Below are 24,602 nucleotides of genomic sequence, written 5' to 3' on the forward strand. Positions count from 1 at the left end.
ATTATAAAATGGAATGGATTATAAGATTCAGTCCAAAGACCTAGCACTGGGACCTAAGAGGTCCTTCAGTGCTGGAAGGGACACTGCGAGTAATTCTTAGGAGAGGGTGGAAAGAAAGGAAGAAAGATGGTAGGAAAGGAGGTGCAGTAAAAGGAATAAAAATGGTTGCGGCTAGAGGCCGAAAGGACACTTCAAAGAACTTAAAGTAACACTCTAGAGCAGGGGTCCCCAACCTTTTTGCGTAAAAGGGCCACATTATCATTCGAAATACAGATGAGGGCCGCATATTAGAATTATCCTTACTATCGGAGAAAGTTCACATTTATTTGCATATTATTCATCTTTTGAGTTTAGTTTAAGTTAAGACTCTTATGCTAGCTATTGCTACGTAGGTATTAAAATCTTAATAGTAGTTCAAGTTTTATTGTAGAATTTGTGCAAGAAAATAATGAGTTACTGAAAATTTTATATATCTTATCTTTAATGGGAAACTTGATGCTGCATCTTATTTGCAAGCTTAGCAATATCTATTTCTACACTTGTAACAGAAAGTCTCAAAATTTTGTGAAAATGCTCATCAGTAAGCTTAGATCTAAGTTTTGATTTTACTAGTTTCATTTTTGAAAATGTTTGCTCACAGATATATGTACTACCGAAAACTGAAAACATGCCAACAGCAAACTTTTTAAAGTCAGAATATTCTTCTGGTAGACTGGAATAAAATTCCAAAAGGCTATTGTCTTGAAAAGCGGTTTTCAGGGCATCATTGGCTTGCAAATCAATTATTTGCATTTGATAAATTCCTGGAATATCTCCTGTGATACACTGAAAGGGTTTTGAAACATTTGAATTTCCTGCTTATGATCATGGAAGTCCTTAAATCTATTTGCAAATTCTTCTTTTAAAAGTTCCATTGTCTTTGTACATTTTTCTTTTGAGGCAGTTGAAGTATTCCTTTTCTCATTCTGCAACACTTTACAACAGGGAATTTACAACAGGGAAAATGTATAAAGTTTTCATCACTGAACTGTTTCATAAAAATATCTAGTTTATTTTCAAATGCTTTCACCTCAGTAAACATATCTGATACCAATTTTCTATTGCCTTGCAGTCTTAAGTTCAAATTCTTCAAATGATCAGTTATATCAGATAAGAAAGCTAAGCAGAAAACCCAGTCTGAATCTGAAAATGCTTCTGGAGACCATTACCCTTATATTGCTCTGAGGGCCACACTGAGTATCATTAATGGCCGCATGCGGCCCTAGGGCCGCAGGTTGGGGACCCCTGCTCTAGAGTGTACCGCATGGGGTGCGCCAATGGTACCACTGTACCTCCCTACCGGGGGTGGGGGGGGGGAGGGGGGAATAATTGTGTCATCAAGGTGGCTGCACATTAAGAATCATTAAAGCCACTACGAAATTACTTTACTTCATTACGAGGTAAAATGTGTCGGGACAGCTGGAATTCTTAAATAAATGCCGTATCGGCATAAAATTAAAATCATGTCTGGAAATTCCATTTGAAACATTCATAAGAGAATGAGAATTTGAAACCCTTGAATGGCTGGGAAAAATAGATTAAAGAAATCTAATTGTTGTTGTTTTAAACAAATAAAAAAAATTGAACAAAATTTCAATATAATGTATATACAGAGCAATGTCCCTGAGGATGTTGTGCAGTTAGAACCTCAAACAGCCAAGAGGAGATTCAGTGCATAACTGCCCTATAACAATTAACCTCCTATTTTATTCGTTTATTTGTATTTTGTATATTTCATTATCAATTCATTCATTTCTTATGTTTTGTAATAACTGATTTCCTTCTGTATTTCTTGTTATCTTTTATATCTTATCCCAAATATGTACCACATTCTTTGGTGGGCTTGTTCCATATGAATAGAGTTCATCTTCTGAATAATAATAATAATAATAATAATAATAATAATAATAATAATAATAATAATAATAATAATAATAATAATATTAATAATAATAATAATAATATTAATAATAATACTAATAATAATATATTCTTTGGGAGCTTGAATTTCAATTCAAAGGCCCCTTTGGTGGGCTTGTTCCATGTGAATAGGATTTTATCTTATATAAAAAAGTAATAATAATGTCTAACAAAATTAATAATATTTAGGCAATAAACAAAATCCGTAAGCAGCATAATGTATTCTTTTGATCCTCAACTCTCATCATTACAGAATGTGAACTGGAATATTTGCATACGAAGAAAATACTTGGAACGTACGAGCTTTATTCTTCTCGAAATATGATAAAAGAACTATTTGCATTCAAATGGAATTATTTGGAACATACTTCAAAACTTTTCTTCTTCTTCTTCTTCTTCTTCTTCTTCTTCTTCTTCTTCTCTTCTTCTCGGGATATTGTAAGAGAAATCAGGACACTTGACTCGATTTCAAACGAATGCTTTCGCCTCGAATTCTCAGTAACTCAGGCGGAACTCTTCAAGAAAAACAGGAGGAATTTTAATCAAAAAATAAAAGAGCCTCATGCTTTTGCCAAAGCAAAAGATTTCCTTTTAAGCAGCTAGTATCTTTTGCTTTTCTTCTCTTACTGCGTTTTCTGTCTTTCTGTTTGACCTACTTTGATGTGAGGAGTTTCTGTATAGTGCTAGGGGCTACAATTTGAAATCTAAACGCAGAATTTAGACCAAGGCAAAGCCCCATGGGACCTATGAGGTCATTCAGAGCTGGGACACAATCTTGAAACAATTGTCAGGGGAGGGTCGAAAGCAAGAAAAGGCGAAAAAGAATATGGAGCCAAGCACAGTCAAAGGAATTCAAAGGATTGCAGTTAAGGTGAAGAACCTCTCTACCAATACCATAGCACTGAGGGGCACTTAGCTCGTCTCAGACTTCCGTCGAGTGGAAGGAAAGCACAATAGGAACAACAATACATTCTTGAGAGAGTTGAAAGGTGAAAAATCAATGAGAGGCGTAATGGAATGTGCTTCATCTGGCCGATCTCATCCGGTGGTAGAGTGGCGCAGTGGGAATCCTCTCAGAGGCTGCTGCTGCTTGCTTGTCTCTGGTTCGAGTTTTTGTTGTCCAGACAATTATTCCTTTAATTCATTGCGGGAAAAAAGGTCACTTAAATCAGCCTCTGCTTACGATGCAATTTAGACGTCAACAAGAAAGTAGCTTGAGACTCTCTCTCTCTCTCTCTCTCTCTCTCTCTCTCTCTCTCTCTCTCTCTCTCTCTCTCTCCATTTCTTCTTCCTGATCCAGTGCACCCATGACATCTGGGATTAGTTTATTTGGTAATAAAAAGTTTTAAAAATTCAGCCCCTCTCTCTCTCTCTCTCTCTTCATTTCTTCTTCCTGATCTAATGCACCCATGACATCTGGAGTCAGTTTGTTTGGTAATAAAAAGTTAATAGATTCAGCCTTTGCTCGCTCTCTCTCTCTCTCTCTCTCTCATTCTCTTTCTCTCTCTCTCTCATCGTTTCAAGTTATTCTCCTTCCAAATCTAACTTGCCCATAATATCTGGAATCAGTTTCGTAGCAGAAAAAAAAGAATACATTTTAAAAATAAAAATAACAGCCCACTACCCCCCCCCCCCACCCCAACCCCACCCCGATTAAGTTACATCAAGATTGGAACTTTCCTGACCTTTCATTCAATTCAGGTAAACATGTCGTCAAGATTTATTAATAAACGTAAGGTACACACTTGTTTGCCTGCCAACGATAAGTGAGAAGCCAGTAAGTGCTCATTACATTTTTATGTTTGATTTTTTCAATTATTATTATTATTTCTTGCTCTTCTAAAGATTAGATGATTGGATCTGCACGAAGATCCAGATTTCGACTGAATTTACGAGGCAGACTGGAATAACTTTACACGATTTAATTTTTGAATAGGTTTTAGCTAAGTTAAATTCCCGAGAGAGTTTCGGGGCTATGCTAGGCCTACGAGAAGCTGATTGAATATTGAAATGGACTCTGGAATTGGATCTGGATATTGATACATCTATTTTCTCATTGGAGATTATCTAAAAAAAATGTATTCGCTGACGTCAATGAAATTTGTAGGGTAAAGGCAACGCGAATTTCGAAATTAGTCTAAATCCCTGATGATTTTCTAATAGATTTTAATCATTGTGGAGTCGTGAATCGAAGCTAAAATAACATTTACGTTTTCCGTGAATGTGTGAAGTTTACATAAGCACTCGTCTCTTTTTATAAACACTATGATTTACCCTTTCTATGCCTGGCTGCGCAAATCCTTGTTCCAATAATATTTCCATACGTTATCTCTTGTGCTTGGGGGAGTGAACATACTTCTTTCCACAGGTGGGGAAAACAACTATCCGTTGTTGTTCTTGCGATGAAAAGGAAGATTGATATCTCTCTCTCTCTCTCTCTCTCTCTCTCTCTCTCTCTCTCTCTCTTCACCTACCTCGTCCTCGTTTTTCTGATTATTCCCCGCCTTGAGAAATGTCATACAGCAACGGCAACGGAGTAAACTAGCCATAAAACAGAGTAATCGATCTCTCTCTCTCTCTCTCTCTCTCTCTCTCTCTCTCTCTCTCTCTCTCTCCTTCTTTCGAAATGCCACGCAGAAAAGCAGCAGAAAGCTCTGAACTAACCAGCAGGAGCAGTTGCTCAATATGAATAATGAAATAAGACACTGAATCACTGAGGAGATTAAACTGTCATCAAGCTGTTCCCACCACTGTCTTTTTTTTTTCTTTATCTTTTATTATTTGTTTCCTTTCTTTCTTTCTTTTTAACATATGTTCTCGTGTCTGCCTTTGTTTTATGCCTGCGTGGATATTGAAATTGTGTTTACGCAACATTACGACAGCTGCAAAATAACAATGTTGCAAGAAAAAGTATAAAGTTCATAAAATCTTTATTTGCATGTTTATGCTCGAGATTGTGAAAATGTCACATGTGATTGAGGGATAAAAATAATAAATAGGTTATATATGTATATATATGTGTGTGGATATAGACACTGTTCTCCTTTTCCAATCCGGCAAAGTCTTGCCAAAAAACCCCTTGTGGCTCCTTCCTAACGTAATCTATTGAGTTTACCCTCGACCCTGCCTGACGCACACGTAGTAGTACCTAGTAAGTGTCAGTCACTGACTCATACTATAATGGACCTTCGATCAATATGCTCTATTGAATTTCCGGTCACGCTTGGCAAGCTTCGCTGAAACGAGCTGAGGCCTGGGAAGATAACTAAAAGATAACTCAAGAAACCTGGGAAGAATAGCTTACTACAGCTGGGAAGATAACTAAAGATAACTAAAGATACCTAAGAAGAATGACTTCCTGGAACTGGGAAGATAACTAAAGAAGCATGGGAAGAATAACTACTAGAAATGGGAAGATAACTAAAGAGACATGGGAAGATAACTAAAGAGACATGGGAAGATAACTAAAGCTACCTGGGAAGGATAACTTTCTATAAATGGGAAGATATCTAAAGAGACATGGGAAGAATAACTTTATTAGAACTGGGAAGATAACCAAAGATATGTGGGAAGACTGACTGACCATTTTTATCCTCAACTTAAAATTGCAGCAACAAAATCATTCATTGACTTCAGCCATTTCTTTCAGAGTTGTAAAAGATAAAATAAACCTGGAAAAAGAGAGAGAGAGAGAGAGAGAGAGAGAGAGAGAGGAGAGAGAGAGAGAGAGAGAGAACGCAGAAATTCAATAGCACATCTAAAGCTTAATAAGGGTAAAATACTTCACAATCCAAAGACGAAAACTAAGTACAAATTCATTTAAATATTCTAGACTCTTCTCTTGAGACCTATTCCAGACCTTTTCAACAAGATCCGAATCTCATCACCTTTACTTTACCTCCTCATTTCCCCGTCCGATACGTGATGATTATGAGTAACGAGCCCTGATGAGTAAGAGTAATGAGTCCCACCTTCATTATGAGTCATGAGTTTGCCCTTCCATCTTCCAGGAGCTCGGTTATAAAAAAAAAAGTTTTTATTTTTATTCCACATCTTAGCAGGTGTTGCATAAAAGGGTTGCCTCTGCTGTCGGCTTTTGGGTTTAGAAAATTATATAAGAAAGAATGAATAGATAAAAACGTGAAGCGTGAAAGATTACATCACTCTAGAGTGGGGGAAGGGCTATCTTGAGGCGAGTGGGAGAGTGCTAAAGCAATGCCCTCTTGATGGCATTGGCTAAAGACGCATGATGAAAATCTAGATATGGAAAGGGAAGAAGAAGAAGAAGAAGAAGAAGAAGAAGAAGAAGAAGAAAGAGAAATGTACACAAAAAGGAACAAATACAGAAGATTACCAAACGACCGAAGATATGAACACTCAGAATGACTGAACAGAAAGTCAACACAACGTAAATACCGACTTGCTCACGGAAATCAGAAACTGCGCTACCGTAAAATAAACGGGACCCTTCGATCATATCGCCACTAGACGTGATGAATCGATGGAATCACGCAGAGGTAAAGAGAGAGAGAAAGGGGAGGAGGAGGTCACAAGAACGTTCTGGAGGGCTACAATAAAGCTTCAATCTTGGCCACAACGCCCCTGGCATACGAGGTAGGTAGATGCTCGTGTCAGATTAGGTGTGACTTCGTGATAACGGTAGATTTCTCTACAGGACTGGTAAAAGAGTGTAGTGGTTGCCTGGTGTCTTCTTATTTCTTTTAGAGTCCGTGTGAAGGTGTGAGTTTGTTCATGCGTAGGTCTAGGAATACTTCAGTGTGTATTTTTGTGTCTTCTCGTGAATGTCACGACAGACCATTCATGAAAATGGCACACAAATACTGGGACATGACACGCCTTTTACACTAAGCGAGTCACTCCCGACTAGATATCCTAACATACACTTGGCCTCTATTTGAAAAAAAAAAAAAAAAAAGTTATTTACTTACAAAACTCTTCCTCTATACCAAACAAGTTACAACACCAATAACCCCCCCATCTTGCCTTGCTATCGATTCTGTCTAAAGTGTTTTGTGAGTAATTCCTTCCTCCGTATCTAGTCCCACGCTGCTCCTCCCCGATCGAAACTTCCGTCATCTGCCTCTACTTTTTCGGTCTAAATCCTCTCTCTGCCCACATGACTTTTTATCCAAGATTTCTTATAGATTTCCCCTGAGTCGATATCCAGAAAGGTAGACTATGATTTTAGGGACTAGGTTTTCAAGAGAATGGAGACTTGTCAATGTAACATTTATACGTCACTTTTACAAATCAGTCTCCATCATGAAGGGTATATATAATACTGGAATGAGAAATGTATTGAACGGAATTTTTTTACTATTATTATTAAAGGTATGGATATAAACTAGCGCTATACTGTGGTGGATAACCATTAGGAAACCCTCCCATTTCCACGTCAAAACTGAAACAGCAGCTCGTTGCTCTTCAGAAGGACGTCGAAAAATAAAAAATAAAAAATATGTCCTTTTGTGAGAGTACTCTCGAAAGGACAACCTCGCCATGCGAAGAATAGCATGTGGGACCGCCGAACCACCTCGTATTCGTGATGGGTAACGCATGGGGACGTCCGGGGCGTGTTTATTGTAAAGGGAAATGGGATGGGGTTGGGAAGGAAGGAGGGGATTAGGAATCGATCAGTCGAAGGGGGGAGGACGGCCCGTTAAAGTCGGCTCGAGCAGTTGGCTAGTTTACGGTCAACACACAATAGATGTCTAGGAAGGAGTTCCACGGTCGGTAATAGTCTCATAGTTCCGAGCGTCATTTGCGGAAGAAGCTTCACCAGGGAAGTCTTTTTTTTAAGGAAGGTTTGCCGTCTGAATGGAAGAGGCCCTTTTGGTATTTGCGTGGGAAAGAAGTGACTAGAACACCCAAAACTTTTCTAAACGTACGAGGTAAGTTCACTTCGGTCGTTTGTCTATCCACAGGAATGACGAATCTGCTCCTAGGAAGTTCTGGACGTGAAGCTAGAACGTTATTTATTTCTTTTAGTCCTTTTTTTTTTTTGAGAAATTGATCTTCAAAACTTTTGAAACTTCATCATGAAGTTAAATGGGATTCCTTAAGGGAAATTTACAAGTTATAAAAATTGTGTACATAGACTTTAACGACGGTATAAATTGGTGTATGCCAAGAACACGGCGGTTGGTAGGATCAAAAGGTTTTTTACAAAAAACCGTTATTTTCGACCTTCTCTCGCCTCGAGTGTTACATTACTGTTATTGTGATACATATTATATATATATATATATATATATATATATATATATATATATATATATATATATATACAGTTTGTACGTTTACTATAAAATGCAAGTTTTCGTGAACACATAAGATTCCGAATTAGCCCTCGACACCAACCGGCCCCCAACCCACCAGGCCCCGCCCGCCCCCTACCCCACAAAAAAAAAAAAAGGGTAAAAAAACTTAAATCAATTAGATTGACCTATCAAAGGGACCATCTCCTCTCCTCCTCAGAATAGGAATTAAAATTTATAAAGCGCTACAGAAAGCTTTGCTTAGTAAAGGAGAAACCGACCAAAATCTTCAGGGCTGTTTATTGCAAACTTTCAACTCGTAATAAACTGAAATGTCTTAAAGTATAAGTTGCTTACGTAACATACAACCCACTTAACATCAAATATACCAACTAGCCCGTCCCCCCACGCCCCCAAAAAATGACTAAAAATTGTAAACAAGACATTCACGGTGTCCTCGGCTGAGCTGCTCGAGAAAGCCAAGGTCTGGCTAGACCTAGGAGAAAGCGAAGAGGTTTCACTAATTAGCGGAGTCCACGGCAGACCGATATCGTCCCTTTATGCAGCAGGACGTCGGCCTAATTAGCTGCATATCGCTGATAACGTCAACAGAGAACTTCATTGCCTCACAAAATTAAAATTGATAGGTCCCAGAGCGTTAGGTTATTTTATGAGAATCTTTTTGTATAGTCACGGAGTCACCAGGATAAGTGTTTTTTTTTTTTTTTTTTTTTCACTGAAAGGTGATGTTATTCCTTCATTCCATTTTCGCTTTCTCGTGGAGTAAGCCTACTAACTACTTTGTTGTTGTTCTTGTTGGGTGGGTAGGAAAGGTCTATGGAAGAGTCTAAAAAGGTCTGGAAAAAGGTGCTTCGCGTCGAGTTAAAGATACAGGAATTTTAGGAAAGGATATTTATGATTTATTTGTTAGAATGAAAATGTAAAAAAATTAATAATGTGCATGTTAAACAGCACAGAAAAATTATAACTAATGAAATGTAGCGTATTCATTTTAATTTTCGTTGGTGAAGCAAGGCTCTATTTGGCCATAGATTTTAGGACGTTTTGATTTACGTCAAGTTAGAAATATAATGTTTACAACTTCTGCACGAGGGGAAAATCTTGCATGCATCCTGAGTAAGCTGGAGGTCGGATCACGCCTTGTTCATCTACTGTCCCTTTACATTCTTTACTTTCTCAATTCATTCTCCCCGTCAGTGAGGTGCACTGTAGGTATTAATTGGGTTCACAACATCCCTTCAGTCCCTTTTTCTGTACCTCCTTTCATATTCCTTGTCTTCCATCTTGCTTTCCACTCTGCTAACAATTGTTTCGTAGTGCAACTGCTTTGAGGTTTTCGTCCTGTTACACCTCTTCAAACCTTTATCGCTCTCAACTTCCCTTTCAGCGTTGAATGACCTCATACGTCCCATCACTTGGCGTTAGGCCTAAATTCTCTATTCTATTCTATTCGCGGTTTATTTTGGTCATAGAAAATTACTGGAAAAAATCGACGTCAAAAACAGGTGATAAAACATTCAAATTAGCGCCTCAGTGGCGTGGTCGATATGGTCTTGGCGTACCACTTCGATGGCTGCGAGTTCGATTCTCGGGTATTCCATTGAGGTATGAGGCATGTGTATTTCTGGTGATGGAAGTTCACTCTCGACGTGGTTCGGAAGTCACGTAAAGCCGTTGGTCCCGTTGCTGAATAACCACTGATTCCATGCAGCGTAAAAACACCATACAAACAAACAAACAAACAGATCAAACATTCAAATTATTAAGTCAAAATAATTCTCATATAGGGTCCCTTGCAATTTCACCCCTAGTATATCTGTTCTAAAATTTGGGTCTCGAGGACAAATATTCACAGAGCAAAACTTCCTCCACTGATTAATGATTACGTGATCCTTAAGGACAGAGAGCTTCCTGAGTTGGGGCCAGAATTTTCCTTTCACGTCAAAATCAGAAGCACAAAGGACGTCTCCCGGAATCCGTCTCTCTAAGGTGAGTTATGGAAGTCCTACTTGCGAACTCTATGATGAAAAGTTGTTGGAAAAAATTCATTGGTGTTTTGAGAAACTAGGATTTCACGAGCCTTATGATGAAATAAAAAAACGGCTTGAGTAAAAAAAGCGAAAAAAAACTTCCTTCTCACTACCAAAGAATGCTTGAATAATATAAATGGGATTCTATAGGACCCATGTGAATTCTTCAGGATATGTAATGATCGAATTAAGACATCAATCGAAGACTTCATCTCCCAGTCAATTATGTCTTCTATGAAATTTAGGCTGCCAAGTCAAACTTTGGGTACATTAAGACCGTGAAAAGAGGGAGTTCGAGTGGTTGGACAGCAAAACCTTTAAACTTGGGATAAAACACAAGGATCTAAAAGTAAAATGGTTGAAAAACCAGCTGTTGCACTAAGAAGTAAGTTACAGAGGTTGGACAAGATCGCAGATAGGAAGTTGGAACAAAGGTTGAGAAGGTACTAATGAAATGAAAATAAGCAAGACCTAAGTTTTACATTATATAACCACACAAACACACACAGATACAAATACAAAAGATGGCTGTATTTCCTAGGACTATGTGCCTCAGGAGTTGAATTCAGTGACCTTATAGATATGTATTCAAATATATATGTGATACCTTTGTATATTAAATGCTCCTTGAAGCATCCACAAATACACAGAAATCTGCATCTATAAATGTGAATGTAACTGAACTTGTAAACTTGTACATATGTAAACTTGTTCCTATAGAAATCCGAACCGTTTGACCGTCATACACAAAATTTTGCACCTGGCACTCATTTGACCCAAGGAAGGTATTCGCGTAGGTTTCAAACCCGTTCCCTCCCCACTAGGGTACTGTATTTACTGCAGGTCCCGGCAAAGACCCAGTCTAGGGATAGCATTTTGGAGTGGTGTGAAACATGGAATGTCAGGAACATATTTTTATACACTTTCGTATCAACTTCCTTTCTAAGGTAAATGGTCGCCTGTCATTTAGAGTTTTCTCCGGCAACGCCGGGTTGGTCAGCTAGCACGAAATATACCGGAGATGAAGAAAGTGAGTCTTAATAAAAAAAAACTTTCTTCATGGATATTCCAATGGGAAATTTAACCTCTTGACGGAAACTCTTCACTACTTTTGTATGTGGACATTAATGGCATAAAGATGAAATCATCAGAATTATAAGATAATGTCAATACTTGCAGCTAGTTCTCGACTTTATACAGGAAGATTTTCCTGATTGATTTTAAACTATCTGGCATTACATAGAAGGAACTTGGTAGTTGATGAATAGAAAAAGTTTAATGGTAGCCTCCCATATTGCAATTTCATTGACATGATATTATCTTTATCAGAATTTAGAGCTGTTTCTTCTTCCTTAGCCGGAGGTTAATTGTTCCAAATTATTTTTTTTATAAAATATCTTATCTATCTGTCTAACTTATACTGTAAGAGACTATTATTATTATTATTATTGTTATTATTCACAGGATGAAACCCTATCCATATACAGATATAGGAAACGCCCCTAATACATTCTCTCTCGTTTATTCTGCATAAAAGCATATTAATTAGCAAACTCTGTACGTGTGTCTGTATTTGCTTCAAGGCTACGTACGTAATTATATCCTTGATTGCTGCGTCTCATGAACTATTTCAATACATCGCAGCAGAAATAATTGCGTACAATGAACAATGACCACAAATGCAAGCTACTAATATACCTCCATTTTGCCAATTACCTTCTCCCGGATACGGTAATTGAAGATTAATGTCTGGAGATTGGGAAATTCTCACAATATTTGCTGCTATTAATCCCCGTGTTGGCAGAGAGAGAGAGAGAGAGAGAGAGAGAGAGAGAGAAAGCGTCGTGGATGGAGGAACATTCCATTTGTCCCTCCTACTCGGGTGATCAGGCTATTTTCACTTATGTCATCTGCTACCTCTTCTGCTTCTGCTCATATTTCTCTTCCTGCTGCCGCGGCTGACAATGAAAACATGATTTATGTGAAATGTGATTCTTATAGATTTAAAAGAAAATAAAATGAGCCAGAATTATGGGAAAACTGATTTATAAATTCAATATCTTCTTTTCTGATTTCTCAAAGAATGGTCAGTGTTTGTATAACCACCGTAGTCAAATGAGAACTAATATTCAGAGCTCTCACTCGCCCATTCCCTCTTGCAGATGTCTCCCACACACTTATCACCGTCCCCAGCGGACAATAAGCCATCCAATAAGCCATCCAATAAGCCATCCCAGAAGGGGAGCAATCTCCAACAAGTCACCCCCATCACCCACTTCACCAACAACGCCTCCACCATCAACACGGGGCCGTCGAACGTCACCACCAACCCGGCGGGGCCGGCTCTCCCCCCATGGGTGCTGGACGAACGAGAGGCGGCTCGGATCGCTCGCAGAAGGCGCATCCTTCAGGAGAGAGCTGTTCGGATCCACCAGCCGAGGACGACTTCCATCGCAGTCAGTGTTTTAAAGTCTTTATTTAGGATCTAAAAAGATTACAGTTCTAATGCATTGGCGATTAAATGCAGTTTTCTCATCTTTCAATCTGTTCATTTCTAAAATTTAAAAAACTAGATCAATTAGAAATTATATAAATCTAGATCCTTACTTTGCAAAATAATTATCTTTGATACAATGAATAAATCTAGTCAATTCTAATTTAATTTATTAAATTCTAATTTCATTTCTTTAACTTGTAACATTATTTACTGATAAGTAAATAATATGGCACCTGCATACGGCAATATTTCCTCAATGAACAAAGAATTAAGAAACTACACCAATAGTTTGTTTGCTGACTGTACTATATATATATATATATATATATATATATATATATATATATATATATATACATATATATATACATATATATATGTATGTGTGTGTGTATGTATGTATGTATGTATATTTGTAAAGAGCTGCACAATATATTTATTATATTTTAGTGAATAGTAAAATCTAAAAATCTCAAAATTTTATTGCAACGATAAACACCATCTTTCAAACGAATCTATGAAGATTTTATCCCTCACTGCAGCCTATGTTTTAAATCGAAAGACGAAACTATATACAAAAACGGATCATTCAACTATAGTTCACCATGGTTTGTTTAGAAAATTAATCAAACTTGTGTAATCATGATATCATAAAACATTAATAAACTAGTCAATATGAAATAAGCCTACGAAGTATATCCAACAATGATAACGTAACTAATATAATCATGCTATACTTAGATTTACGTAAATAAACTAATCTTGATGTATGATGTCATACATTGTTATGCATCAGGCACATTCCGCACTAAACACATAACAGGAGGCATTAAGTTTTATTAGGAATTTCCTGATCTCCTAATCATTAAGCGAGAAGCAAGTTGATTTCTGCTCTCTTCTGCTGCTGCTGCTGACATCTCCAGAACTTCGAGAGTGAAGGTTTTATTTCCTATTCCATCGTATTTATTTAGTTATCACCTTTCCCCATAAATCATACAAGAAATAATGGATGGAAACTAGAGCTGAAGAGATACAACACATCTCATTGCGGGAACTTCTTCACATACAAGACATGTAGCACGTGAAATAAACTGCCACCAGAAGTTGTAAACAGCAACAGTGTCGAAGAGTTTAACAGAAAGCTAGACAAAATCATTAGGACACTGTGAATGCACATGAAAACCTGCTCCTACAGATAAGTGAGCACGCGATGTTTCCTCGGATGGACTAACAAGTCTTTGAGACATCCTAATTCTTGCAACTCTCTCCTCTCTCTCTCTCTCTCTCTCTCTCTCTCTCTATCTCTCTCTCTCTCTCTCTCTCAGCAAGCTGATTTACCTTTAGAGCCCTCTCAAGTTCATTACAGGCAGTTGACTGTTCTTTAATGGTCTTCAGTTGGAGAAATAAAGTATTAAAAAGAGAGAGAAAAAGGAAGAGAGAGAGAGTGAAAGAAAGGAAAAAAACAATACATCACACCAAGTCTCACAAGAAAAACTCGCAAACCATTATAATAAAAAACAACACTAAATTATAACCAGATAATTTACCCTGTTCATAGCCTAGTACGTCAGAAGACCCTATAAGTCTCATATTCTACCTTCCAATCCTCCGAGGTTGACGTGGAGGCCCTGTCCCATCAAGTGAATGAGCGCCTGCGGCAGGAGGACGAGGAGAGACGAAGGGAGGAGGACTTTGGACGCCTCGCCACGACGCAGGACAAAGCGGCCCTTCTGCTGGAGCATCGGGAAAGCAAAGTATTAGAGAATGGCTTCTTTTGTTCTCTCTCTCTCTCTCTCTCTTTCTCTCTCTGTGAGGGTGTGTGTGTTCGTTTGTGCGTTCGTTGCTTTGACTGTGTAATTGGAGTTTGGAAGTGTGCATGGGTGTGGCGTGTTGCTTATATACACACGGATGCCCATTCACATACACACACCCACACACAGATTTATACATACATATAGATATGTGTGTACATTATATATATATATATATATATATATATATATATATATATATATATATATATATATATATATATATATATATATACATAAGTCATATCACTTTACCATGATTCATATACATACATCGAGCTACAATGTCCTTTAATATCTAATTCGCTTTACCTCGGAATTAATATATTTTCATATATGCTTAACCGAAGGGGGATTTTTTTTTTACACGATAATAGATTTGCCTGGTCCCAGGCGCGAACCAGAGTTATACATATATTATATATATATATATATATATATATATATATATATATATATATATATAATCATTTGAATGAAACTTGTATAACTGGAATGCAGCATTAATACTTGCCGCAGTTTTATCATTGCTAGTATTATTATAATCATAGCCATTCCTTTTAGCTCTCAGCTCCATTGTGCATGATGAAGTCACCACGGCATCATATCTGCTACGTTCTTTGAGATTTACAATACTTGATGTAATGTATTTTGAATCCATATATAATTAGCTTACTCGGAGAGTAAGCCTGCAAACTACTCTGCTGTCGTTGTTGTTGTTGTTGTTGTTGTAGGGGGGTGTAGGAAAGGTCTATGGAGAACCTATCAAGATCTGAAAAAGGTGTTTTGCATTGAGTTAAAGATACAGGAATTTTAGGAGAGGATATATATGATTTATTTATTAGAATGAAAATGTAAATGATAAATCGTGTGCATGTTAGACAGTACAGAACAATCGTTTCTAATGAAATATAGCGTATTTATTTAAATTTTCGTTGGTGAAACAAGGAGCCATTTGCCCGTAGATTTTAGCGTGCGTCCGAGTAAGCTGGAGGTCGGATCACACTATTTTATGCATCAAGTTGCTTTTCTTCATAATCCTGATTCGTTCAAGGTCCCCTTCCAGGAGAAAATACTCCTCATTATTTATAGAACTTAAATTCCTCCCCATTCCGTAACAAAAAAAAAAAAGGTAAGTCATTCTGTAACCTCACTCGACTAGAAGATCTTATAGACGTCACGAATAAAACATGATAAGAAGTCAAGTGACAATTGAAAGAGACAGAAGAGAGAGACATTCGATACATTTCCAAATAATATTTACCACAGCATCGCCTTGGGCCCTTAGAGCTATCTGTCGCACGATTGAGGCTGATATTAAAAATAAATAAAACACCTCTAAGGAAACGAGAGGATCGTTGGCGTGTAGATCACTTACTGGCAGTGATAGCCACTAAGCCATAGTAGTCCTGGTGCCTCTGTTGACCTCTGTTGTATAACCTTTTGTATGTAGAGGAATAAATAAACAACCTATCTATCTATCTATCTACTGCTGTATTTGCAGGACCGCCAAAACAGACATCAGCAACTAAGGAGGTTCTGGAAGGACGACCAGAAATTCGAGAAGAGGAGAGAGTACGACCTGAACAGCCATGATCATGTCATTTCGTCCCTCTACTTGCTGAAGTGAGTCTTATTCGCGCGTCATTTCGTCCCTCTACTTGCTGGAGTTGGTCTTATTCGCGCGTAATTTCGTCCCTTTACTTGCTGGAGTGGGTCTTATTTGAGCGTCATTTCGTCCCTCTACTTGCTGAAGTGAGTCTTATTCCCGCGTCATTTCTTCCCTTTACTTGCTGGATTGAGTCTTATTTGAGCGTCATTTCGTCCCTCTACCTTCTTGTATTAGTCTTATTCGCGTGTCATTTCGTCCCTTTACTTGCAGGAGTGAGTCTTATTAGCGCGTCATTTCGTCCCTCTAATTACTGGTGTATGATAATTATGAAGTCGAATGGAATACCTACGTATAATCTTTGTGAAGTTCCAAGTGAATCGGCACTACAACTCGTATATTAATCTCAACTACCTCTTTAAGATTTGATGGAGAAGATTTGGGCCTCAGGAACCGCGTCAAACAGCAACAACAACAGACGAAGTCCTGGCTGTTGCAACAGATGGACGAACAACAGCAACAACACCTTAGACAGAAGGAGAAAGACAGGTAATGTGAAACCGAGACTTTCAGACTTGAAGATTTTCCAGCGAAAGGTTAAAAGATACTACGCATAATTTCTTTTAACAGAGTGGGAAACAGCTTCATGTTTCCACATCCTTTTAGAGTAATTTTTTTATAGGTGTGCGTAACGTCTCTCTCTCTCTCTCTCTCTCTCTCTCTCTCTCTCCTCTCTCTCTCTCTTAGTTGCAATAAAAGTTGTTATATTTACTGAATATATATTACCAGTATAAACATATTGAAATTCCCCCCTCTCTCTCTCTCTCTCTCTCTCTCTCTCTCTCTCTCTCTCTCTCTCTCTCTCTCTCTCTCTCTCTCAGTTCTGATAAAAGTAGTTATTTTTACTGAACATATTTCACTAGAAACATACTGAAACTCTCTCTCTCTCTCTCTCTCTCTCTCTCTCTCTCTCTCTCTCTCTCTCTCTCTCTCTTAGTTGCAATAAAAGTTGTTATATTTACTGAATCTATTTTACCAGTATAGGCATATTGAAACTCTCTCTCTCTCTCTCTCTCTCTCTCTCTCTCTCAGTTGTAATAAAAGTAGTTATTTTTACTGAATACATTTCACTTGAGACATACTTAAATTCTCTCTCTCTCTCTCTCTCTCTCTCTCTCTCTCTCTCTCTCTCTCTCTCTCTCTCTCTCTCTCAGTCGCCTTAAAAGTGGTAATATTTAATAGATTTAATTCAACAGTATAGACTTCTCTCTCTCTCTCTCTCTCTCTCTCTCTCTCTCTCTCTCTCTCTCTCTCTCTCTCTCTCCAAAGCAAGTGAAAATAGAGATAAGCAAGAAATGAAAAAGTGGGAAGGATATGGAAAATACAACTTCTACAGTAAAAATATAAAATGGTCAGAAATTAATGAAGAATTAAACAAAGATTGGGATAACATTTTCGTAAGTGATGACATAAGGGTAAATACGGAGATATTATATAAAATATTGGAGAAAATAGTGGAAAAAATATATACGAAGAAGAAAAGTAAACATCATTCATGCATACCAAGAGACAGAAGGATCTTGTTCCAGAAAATCAGAAAGTGGAAAAAAGGTCTTGCAAAAGAAAAAAATGCATGGAAAGTTATAGAACTAAAAAGTAAGATAGAAAATGCAGAACAAAAGATTATACAATCAAAAGAAAATGAAAAACGGGACTTGGAAGAAAAAACCCTATTAAATATCAAGCAAAACCCCAAGCTATTATACTCATATGCGAAGAAGATGAATAAAAGAAGAATAGAAATAGGCCCTCTGAGAATTGAAGGGAGATTAACGAATGAAAAAAAGGAAATTTGCAACATACTGGCAGAACGATATAAGAGAGAATTCACCCCTAGAATAGATAATGAAGATAATGATATAGAAGTAAGGGATGAAAATAGTGAATATTTAGCTGACATAGATATTAATGAAGCTGATATTGTGCAGGCTATTAATGAAATTAAAAATGGAGCTGCTGCAGGGCCTGATGGAATTCCTGCTATTTTGTTAAAGAAAGTAGTTCATTCTATCGCAAAGCCACTTGCAATATTATTAAGACAAAGTGTAGATACAGGCAAGATTTATGAGGAGCACAAAATTAGCATATATTACCCCTACTTTCAAAAGTGGATCAAGACTAGAGGCAAGTAATTATAGGCCTGTGAGTCTAACATCACATATTATGAAAGTGTATGAAAGGGTAATGAAGAAAAATATTATGAAACATTTAATAAAAAATAATTTGTTTAATAAAGGACAACATGGTTTCGTACCCGGAAAAAGTACACAAACCCAACTGTTAGTCCACCGTGAGAACATATTCAAAAATATGAAAAGCGGAAATGAAAACAGATGTGGTTTATTTAGACTTTTGCAAAAGCTTTTGATAAAGTAGACCATAATATATTAGCGAAGAAAATTAGAAAACACAATATCGTGGATAAAGTAGGAAGATGGTTAAAAGAATTTTTACACAACAGAAAACAGATAGTTATTGCAAACGACGAGAAATCGGATGAAGTCAAGGTAATATCCGGTGTGCCGCAAGGTACGGTGTTAGCTGCAATACTGTTTGTTATTATGATTGAAGACATAGACAATAATGTGAAGGATTCGGTAGTGAGTAGTTTCGCAGATGACACAAGAATAAGTAGAGAAATTACTTGTGATGAAGATAGGAACGCTCTACAAAGAGACCTTAACAAAGTATATGATTGGGCAGAGGTAAATAGGATGGTATTTAACTCTGATAAATTTGAATCAATAAATTATGGAGACAGAGAAAGAAAGCTATATGCATATAAGGGACCTAATAATGAGACCATCACAAATAAGGAAGCAGTTAAAGACCTTGGTGTGATGATGAATAGGAACATGTTATGCAATGATCAAATAGCAACTCTGTTGGCAAAATGTAAAGCAAAAATGGGAATGTTGTTACGGCACTTCAAAACAAGAAAAGCTGAACACATGATTATGCTTTATAAAACATATGTTCGTAGTCCACTTGAATATTGGCAATATGATATGGTACCCACACTATCAAAAGGATATTGCACAAATAGAGAGTGTACAAAGGTCCTTTACAGCTAGAATAGAAGAAGTTAAGGACCTAGACTACTGGGAAAGACTACAATTCTTAAAATTATATAGTCTAGAAAGGAGAAGAGAACGCTACATGATAATTCAGGCATGGAAACAGATAGAAGGAATAGCAGAAAATATCATGGAACTAAAAATATCAGAAAGAGCAAGCAGAGGTAGATTAATAGTGCCCAAAACTATACCAGAAAAATAAGGAAAGCACACAGGACATTAATCCACTACGCACCAGCATCGATAATGCAGCGTCTATTCAATGCGTTGCCAGCTCATCTGAGGAATATATCAGGAGTGAGCGTAGATGTGTTTAAGAATAAGCTCGACAAATATCTAAACTGCATCCCAGACCATCCAAGATTGGAAGATGCAAAATATACCGGAAGATGTACTAGCAACTCTCTGGTAGACATTAGAGGTGCCTCACACTGAGGGACCTGGGGCAACCCGAACAAGATGTAAGGTCTGTAAGGTAAGGTCGCCATAAAAGTGGTAATATTTAATAGATTTAATTCATCAGTATAGACTTCTCTCTCTCTCTCACCTTAAAGTGGTGATATTTAATAGATCTAATTCAACAGTATAGCATAGAAATTGCATCTCTCTCTCTCCCTCCCTCTTAGTTGCAATAAAAGTAGTTACATTTACGGTGCACTGCAGGCATTCATTACTTAAGGTTGTTTGCAACGTCCCTTCGGCCCTTAGCTTCATTCATCTCCTTTCATTCCTTTTACTGTACCTCCGTTCATATTCTTTTTCTGTCATCTGACTTTCCGCCCCTCTTTAACACTGAATGACCTCATAGGTCCTAGCACTTGGCCTTTGGTCTAAATTCTATTTTTTTTCTATTCGAAGCCAAATCAGCGAAGATACCAAGTATTCCCTCGATGAAATAAATCTCCGTCGAAAAAATAATTAAAACTATAAAAGAAAATTAATATAGTTTATACGACACTTATTTTTTTTATCAATTTCAGATTGCAAGAGTTGCAACAAATGGATCATGCAGAAAAGACGAGACAGCTGGCACTAGCGGATGAAGAATGCAGAAGAGCATTGGAGATTGCACAGTTGCAGTACAACAGGCTCCTGGTAAGTAGTAATAATAATAATAATAATAATAATAATAATAATAATAATAACATGTGGCGCCGTGGCAGAGTGGGTTAGGTCGTCAATTGACTGGTTAAGCAACATTGGGGCTGGTCAGTCGTTGGATGGGTGACCGCTCTCCTCGGCGTTGATTCCTTGGGAAAGAATCTTTACCATAATTTCCTCAGTCTACTCAGCTGTAAATGAGTACCTATTCCTGATGGGGTAGGGTCCAGCTATGGGTTAAATAGCAAAACTCAGCAATGATGGAAAGAAATTAAGAATAAAACGACAACGACGTAAATGGAACCTCTGGCAACAGAGGAGCTTCGTCCGGCAGCCAGGTATTCAGCCCAATTGAAGGGGAAGACGGTCAGGTACTTGAAGGTCGTCATCCAGCAACTGACCACCACAACGACAGTGACCAACAACCAGAGACTGGAGCTACAGAAGCAAACCAGAGGAAGAAATGGACGAGAGAAGAAAATAAGGAAATATGGAGATGCTACATCAGAAGCAACCCGACGGAGAGAGGATATAGAAGAAGGTTGGTCAACATCTGGAATGAAAGGAATAACACCCCCCAAACAGAGCAGAGGCTGGCAGACCAAGTAAGGAACATAAAGAAAAAGAACTGGCTCTCCCCAACAGAAAGAGAGGAACTCGAAAGGGAAATGACGCACAGCAACGAATTACAAGATGACGAACTGAGAGACGATGCCACAGAAGACGACAGGGATGATGAGGTATCAAACAACGGCACACGAGGAAACACCAACGAAGTAACAGACAGGACGGAATGGGTAGAAAAGATCAGACAATGGATGAAGCCAGACACAGAGAGAACAAAGATCCCTTCCATGAAAGCCTACAACACCAAAAATTAAGGGAGAAAACAAGTGAGGTCAATGAAATAATGAGACTAATACACACCACCAATATCACAGAAACAAATAACTTGACATAGGCAGGGGCAAGATTAGTAGCAGAACTGATGGGGACACGAACACCAACACCACCAGCACAACCAACCCAACAGAAACCAAAACAGCAAACGCCTTGGAAAAGGCGCCTGGAAAAGCAAATCATGGTGATGAGATCTAACTTGAGTAAACTGAAAGAGATGGCTGAAAAAAAGCTAAGAAGCAAGAAAACAAGGGAGGAACTCAACGAGAAATACAAAGTACACGAGAGGGGACTAAACAACACAATAGAAGATGTAAAACAGAGGCTTAAGGCCAAAGCACATAAGATCCAACGATACATGAACAGGAATAAGGGATACCAACAGAACAAACTATTTGGAACCAACCAGAAAAGACTATACAGCCAACTAAGAAGGGAAGACAACCACCAAGAAATTCCTGAAGCCAAACCAAGTAAGAGACTCTGGGAAAACATATGGAGCAATCCGGTATCACACAATAAACATGCAACATGGCTCCAGGAAGTCAAGGCAGAAGAAACAGGGAGAATAAAACAAAGATTCACTGACATCACGACAGACACAGTCAGACACCAACTAAAGAAAATGCCAAACTGGAAAGCCCCAGGTCCCGATGAAGTCCATGGATACTGGCTCAAAAACTTCAAGGCCCTACACCGAAGAATAGCAGAACAACTCCAGCATTGTATCACAAATCACCATGCGCCCAAATGGATGACCACAGGAAGAACATCCTTAGTCCAGAAAGACAAGAGTAGGGGAAATATAGCCAGTAACTACAGGCCTATCACCTGCCTACCAATAATGTGGAAGTTACTAACAGGTATCATCAGCGAAAGGCTATACAACTACCTAGAGGAGACAAACACCATCCCCCACCAACAGAAAGGCTGCACAAGGAAGTGTAGGGGCACAAAAGACCAGCTCCTGATAGACAAAATGGTAATGAAGAACAGTAAGAGAAGGAAAACCAACCTAAGCATGGCATGGATAGACTATAAGAAAGCCTTCGACATGATACCACACACATGGCTAATAGAATGCCTGAAAATATATGGGGCAGAGGAAAACACCATCAGCTTCCTCAAAAATACAATGCGCAACTGGAATACAATACTTACAAGCTCTGGAATAAGAATAGCAGAGGTTAATATCAGGAGAGGGATCTTCCAGGGCGACTCACTGTCCCCACCACTCTTCGTAGTAGCCATGATTCCCATGACAAAAGTACTACAGTAGATAGATGATGGGTACCAACTCAAGAAAAGGGCTACAGAATCAACCATCTGATGTTCATGGACGACATCAAGCTGTATGGTAAGAGCATCAAGGAAATAGATACCCTAATCCAGACTGTAAGGATTGTATCTGGTGACATCAGGATGGAGTTTGCAATAGAAAAATGCGCCTTAGTCAACATACAAAAAGGCAAAGTAACAAGAACTGAAGGGATAAAGCTACCAGATGGGAGCAACATCAAACACATAGATGAGACTGGATACAAATACCTGGGAATAATAGAAGGAGGGGATATAAAACACCAAGAGATGAAGGACACGATCAGGAAAGAATATATGCAGAGACTCAAAGCGATACTCAAGTCAAAACTCAATGCCGGAAATATAATAAAAGCCATAAACACATGGGCAGTGCCAGTAATCAGATACAGCGCAGGAATAGTGGAATGGACGAAGGCAGAACTCCGCAACATAGACCAGAAAACCAGGAAACATATGACAATACACAAAGCACTACACCCAAGAGCAAATACGGACAGACTATACATAACACGAAAGGAAGGAGGGAGAGGACTACTAAGCATGAGAGGACTGCGTCAACATCGAAAACAGAGCACTGGGGCAATATCTGAAAACCAGTGAAGACGAGTGGCTCAAGAGTGCATGGGAAGAAGGATGGATAAAAGTAGACGAAGACCCAGAAATATACAGAGACAGGAGAATGACAAACAGAACAGAGGAATGGCACAACAAACCAATGCACGGACAATACATGAGACAGACTAAAGAACTGGCCAGCAATGACACATGGCAATGGTTACAGAGGGGAGAGCTCAAAAAGGAAACTGAAGGAATGATAACAGCGGCACAAGATCAGGCCCTAAGAACCAGATATATCCAAAGAACGATAGATGGAAATAACATCTCTCCCATATGTAGTGCAAAACGAAAAATGAAACCATAAACCACATAGCAAGTGAATGTCCGGCACTTGCACCGAACCAGTACAAAAAGAGGCATGATTCAGTGGCAAAAGCCCTCCACTGGAGCCTGTGCAAGAAACATCAGCTACCTTGCAGTAATAAGTGGTACGAGCACCAACCTGAAGGAGTGATAGAAAACGATCAAGCAAAGATCCTCTGGGACTATGGTATCAGAACAGATAGGGTGATACGCGCAAACAGACCAGACGTGACGTTGATTGACAAAATCAAGAAGAAAGTATCACTCATAGATGTCGCTATACCATGGGACACCAGAGTTGAAGAGAAAGAAAGGGAAAAAATGGATAAGTATCAAGACCTGAAAATAGAAATAAGAAGGATATGGGATATGCCAGTAGAAATTGTACCCATAATCATAGGAGCACTAGGCACGATCCCAAGATCCCTGAAAAAGAATCTGGAAAAACTAGAGGCTGAAGTAGCTCCAGGACTCATGCAAAAGAGTGTGATCCTAGAAACGGCGCACATAGTAAGAAAAGTGATGGACTCCTAAGGAGGCAGGATGCAACCCGGAACCCCACACTATAAAAGCCACCCAGTCTAATTGGATGACTGTGATAAAGCAAAAAAAATAATAATAACAGTTATAAAACTGTAATTCTTCCCCAAACCTTAAAAAAGGAAACTCACTCGTCAGACCACTTTGCTTATCCCTGGCACCGTCCTTGAAGAGGAGCAACTCTCAAATAAAGAGGTAATAACATTACCTTCATCCCTTCCCCCTTCCCCTCCCCAACCCTCCCCCCATCACTGAGAGGAGGTCCTTCAAGGAGTTACGGAGATTTCCGAATAGGATTTGAGATGCGATTCCGGATGTACGAATGCGCCTTCCCATAGTGAAATGTTTTATTTCATGTTAGTCTCTCTCTCTCTCTCTCTCTCTCTCTCTCTCTCTCTCTCTCTCTTTATTTACATACTTTCACACGACGCAGCATTGTAATTGTGGATATGGCATTGATTGTATTTTTTCTTATCTA

General features: G+C 38.4%; 1 protein-coding gene across 1 annotated transcript in view; it reads left to right on the plus strand.

Moving 5' to 3' along the window:
• Window positions 1–7,671: 7,671 nt before the first annotated feature.
• LOC135210763 (RIB43A-like with coiled-coils protein 2) overlaps window positions 7,672–24,602 on the plus strand; it is a 36,062-nt gene continuing 19,131 nt past the window's right edge. The window contains exons 1-6 of the mRNA XM_064243611.1: window positions 7,672–7,871; window positions 12,451–12,744; window positions 14,399–14,539; window positions 16,101–16,222; window positions 16,629–16,754; window positions 20,323–20,437. Coding sequence (XP_064099681.1) covers window positions 12,451–12,744; window positions 14,399–14,539; window positions 16,101–16,222; window positions 16,629–16,754; window positions 20,323–20,437 — 798 coding nt within the window. The 5' untranslated portion in view covers window positions 7,672–7,871. The remainder of the gene's footprint in view (window positions 7,872–12,450; window positions 12,745–14,398; window positions 14,540–16,100; window positions 16,223–16,628; window positions 16,755–20,322; window positions 20,438–24,602) is intronic.

This window comes from Macrobrachium nipponense, chromosome 4 (genome assembly GCF_015104395.2).
Source record: "Macrobrachium nipponense isolate FS-2020 chromosome 4, ASM1510439v2, whole genome shotgun sequence".
Lineage (NCBI taxonomy): Eukaryota > Metazoa > Arthropoda > Malacostraca > Decapoda > Palaemonidae > Macrobrachium > Macrobrachium nipponense.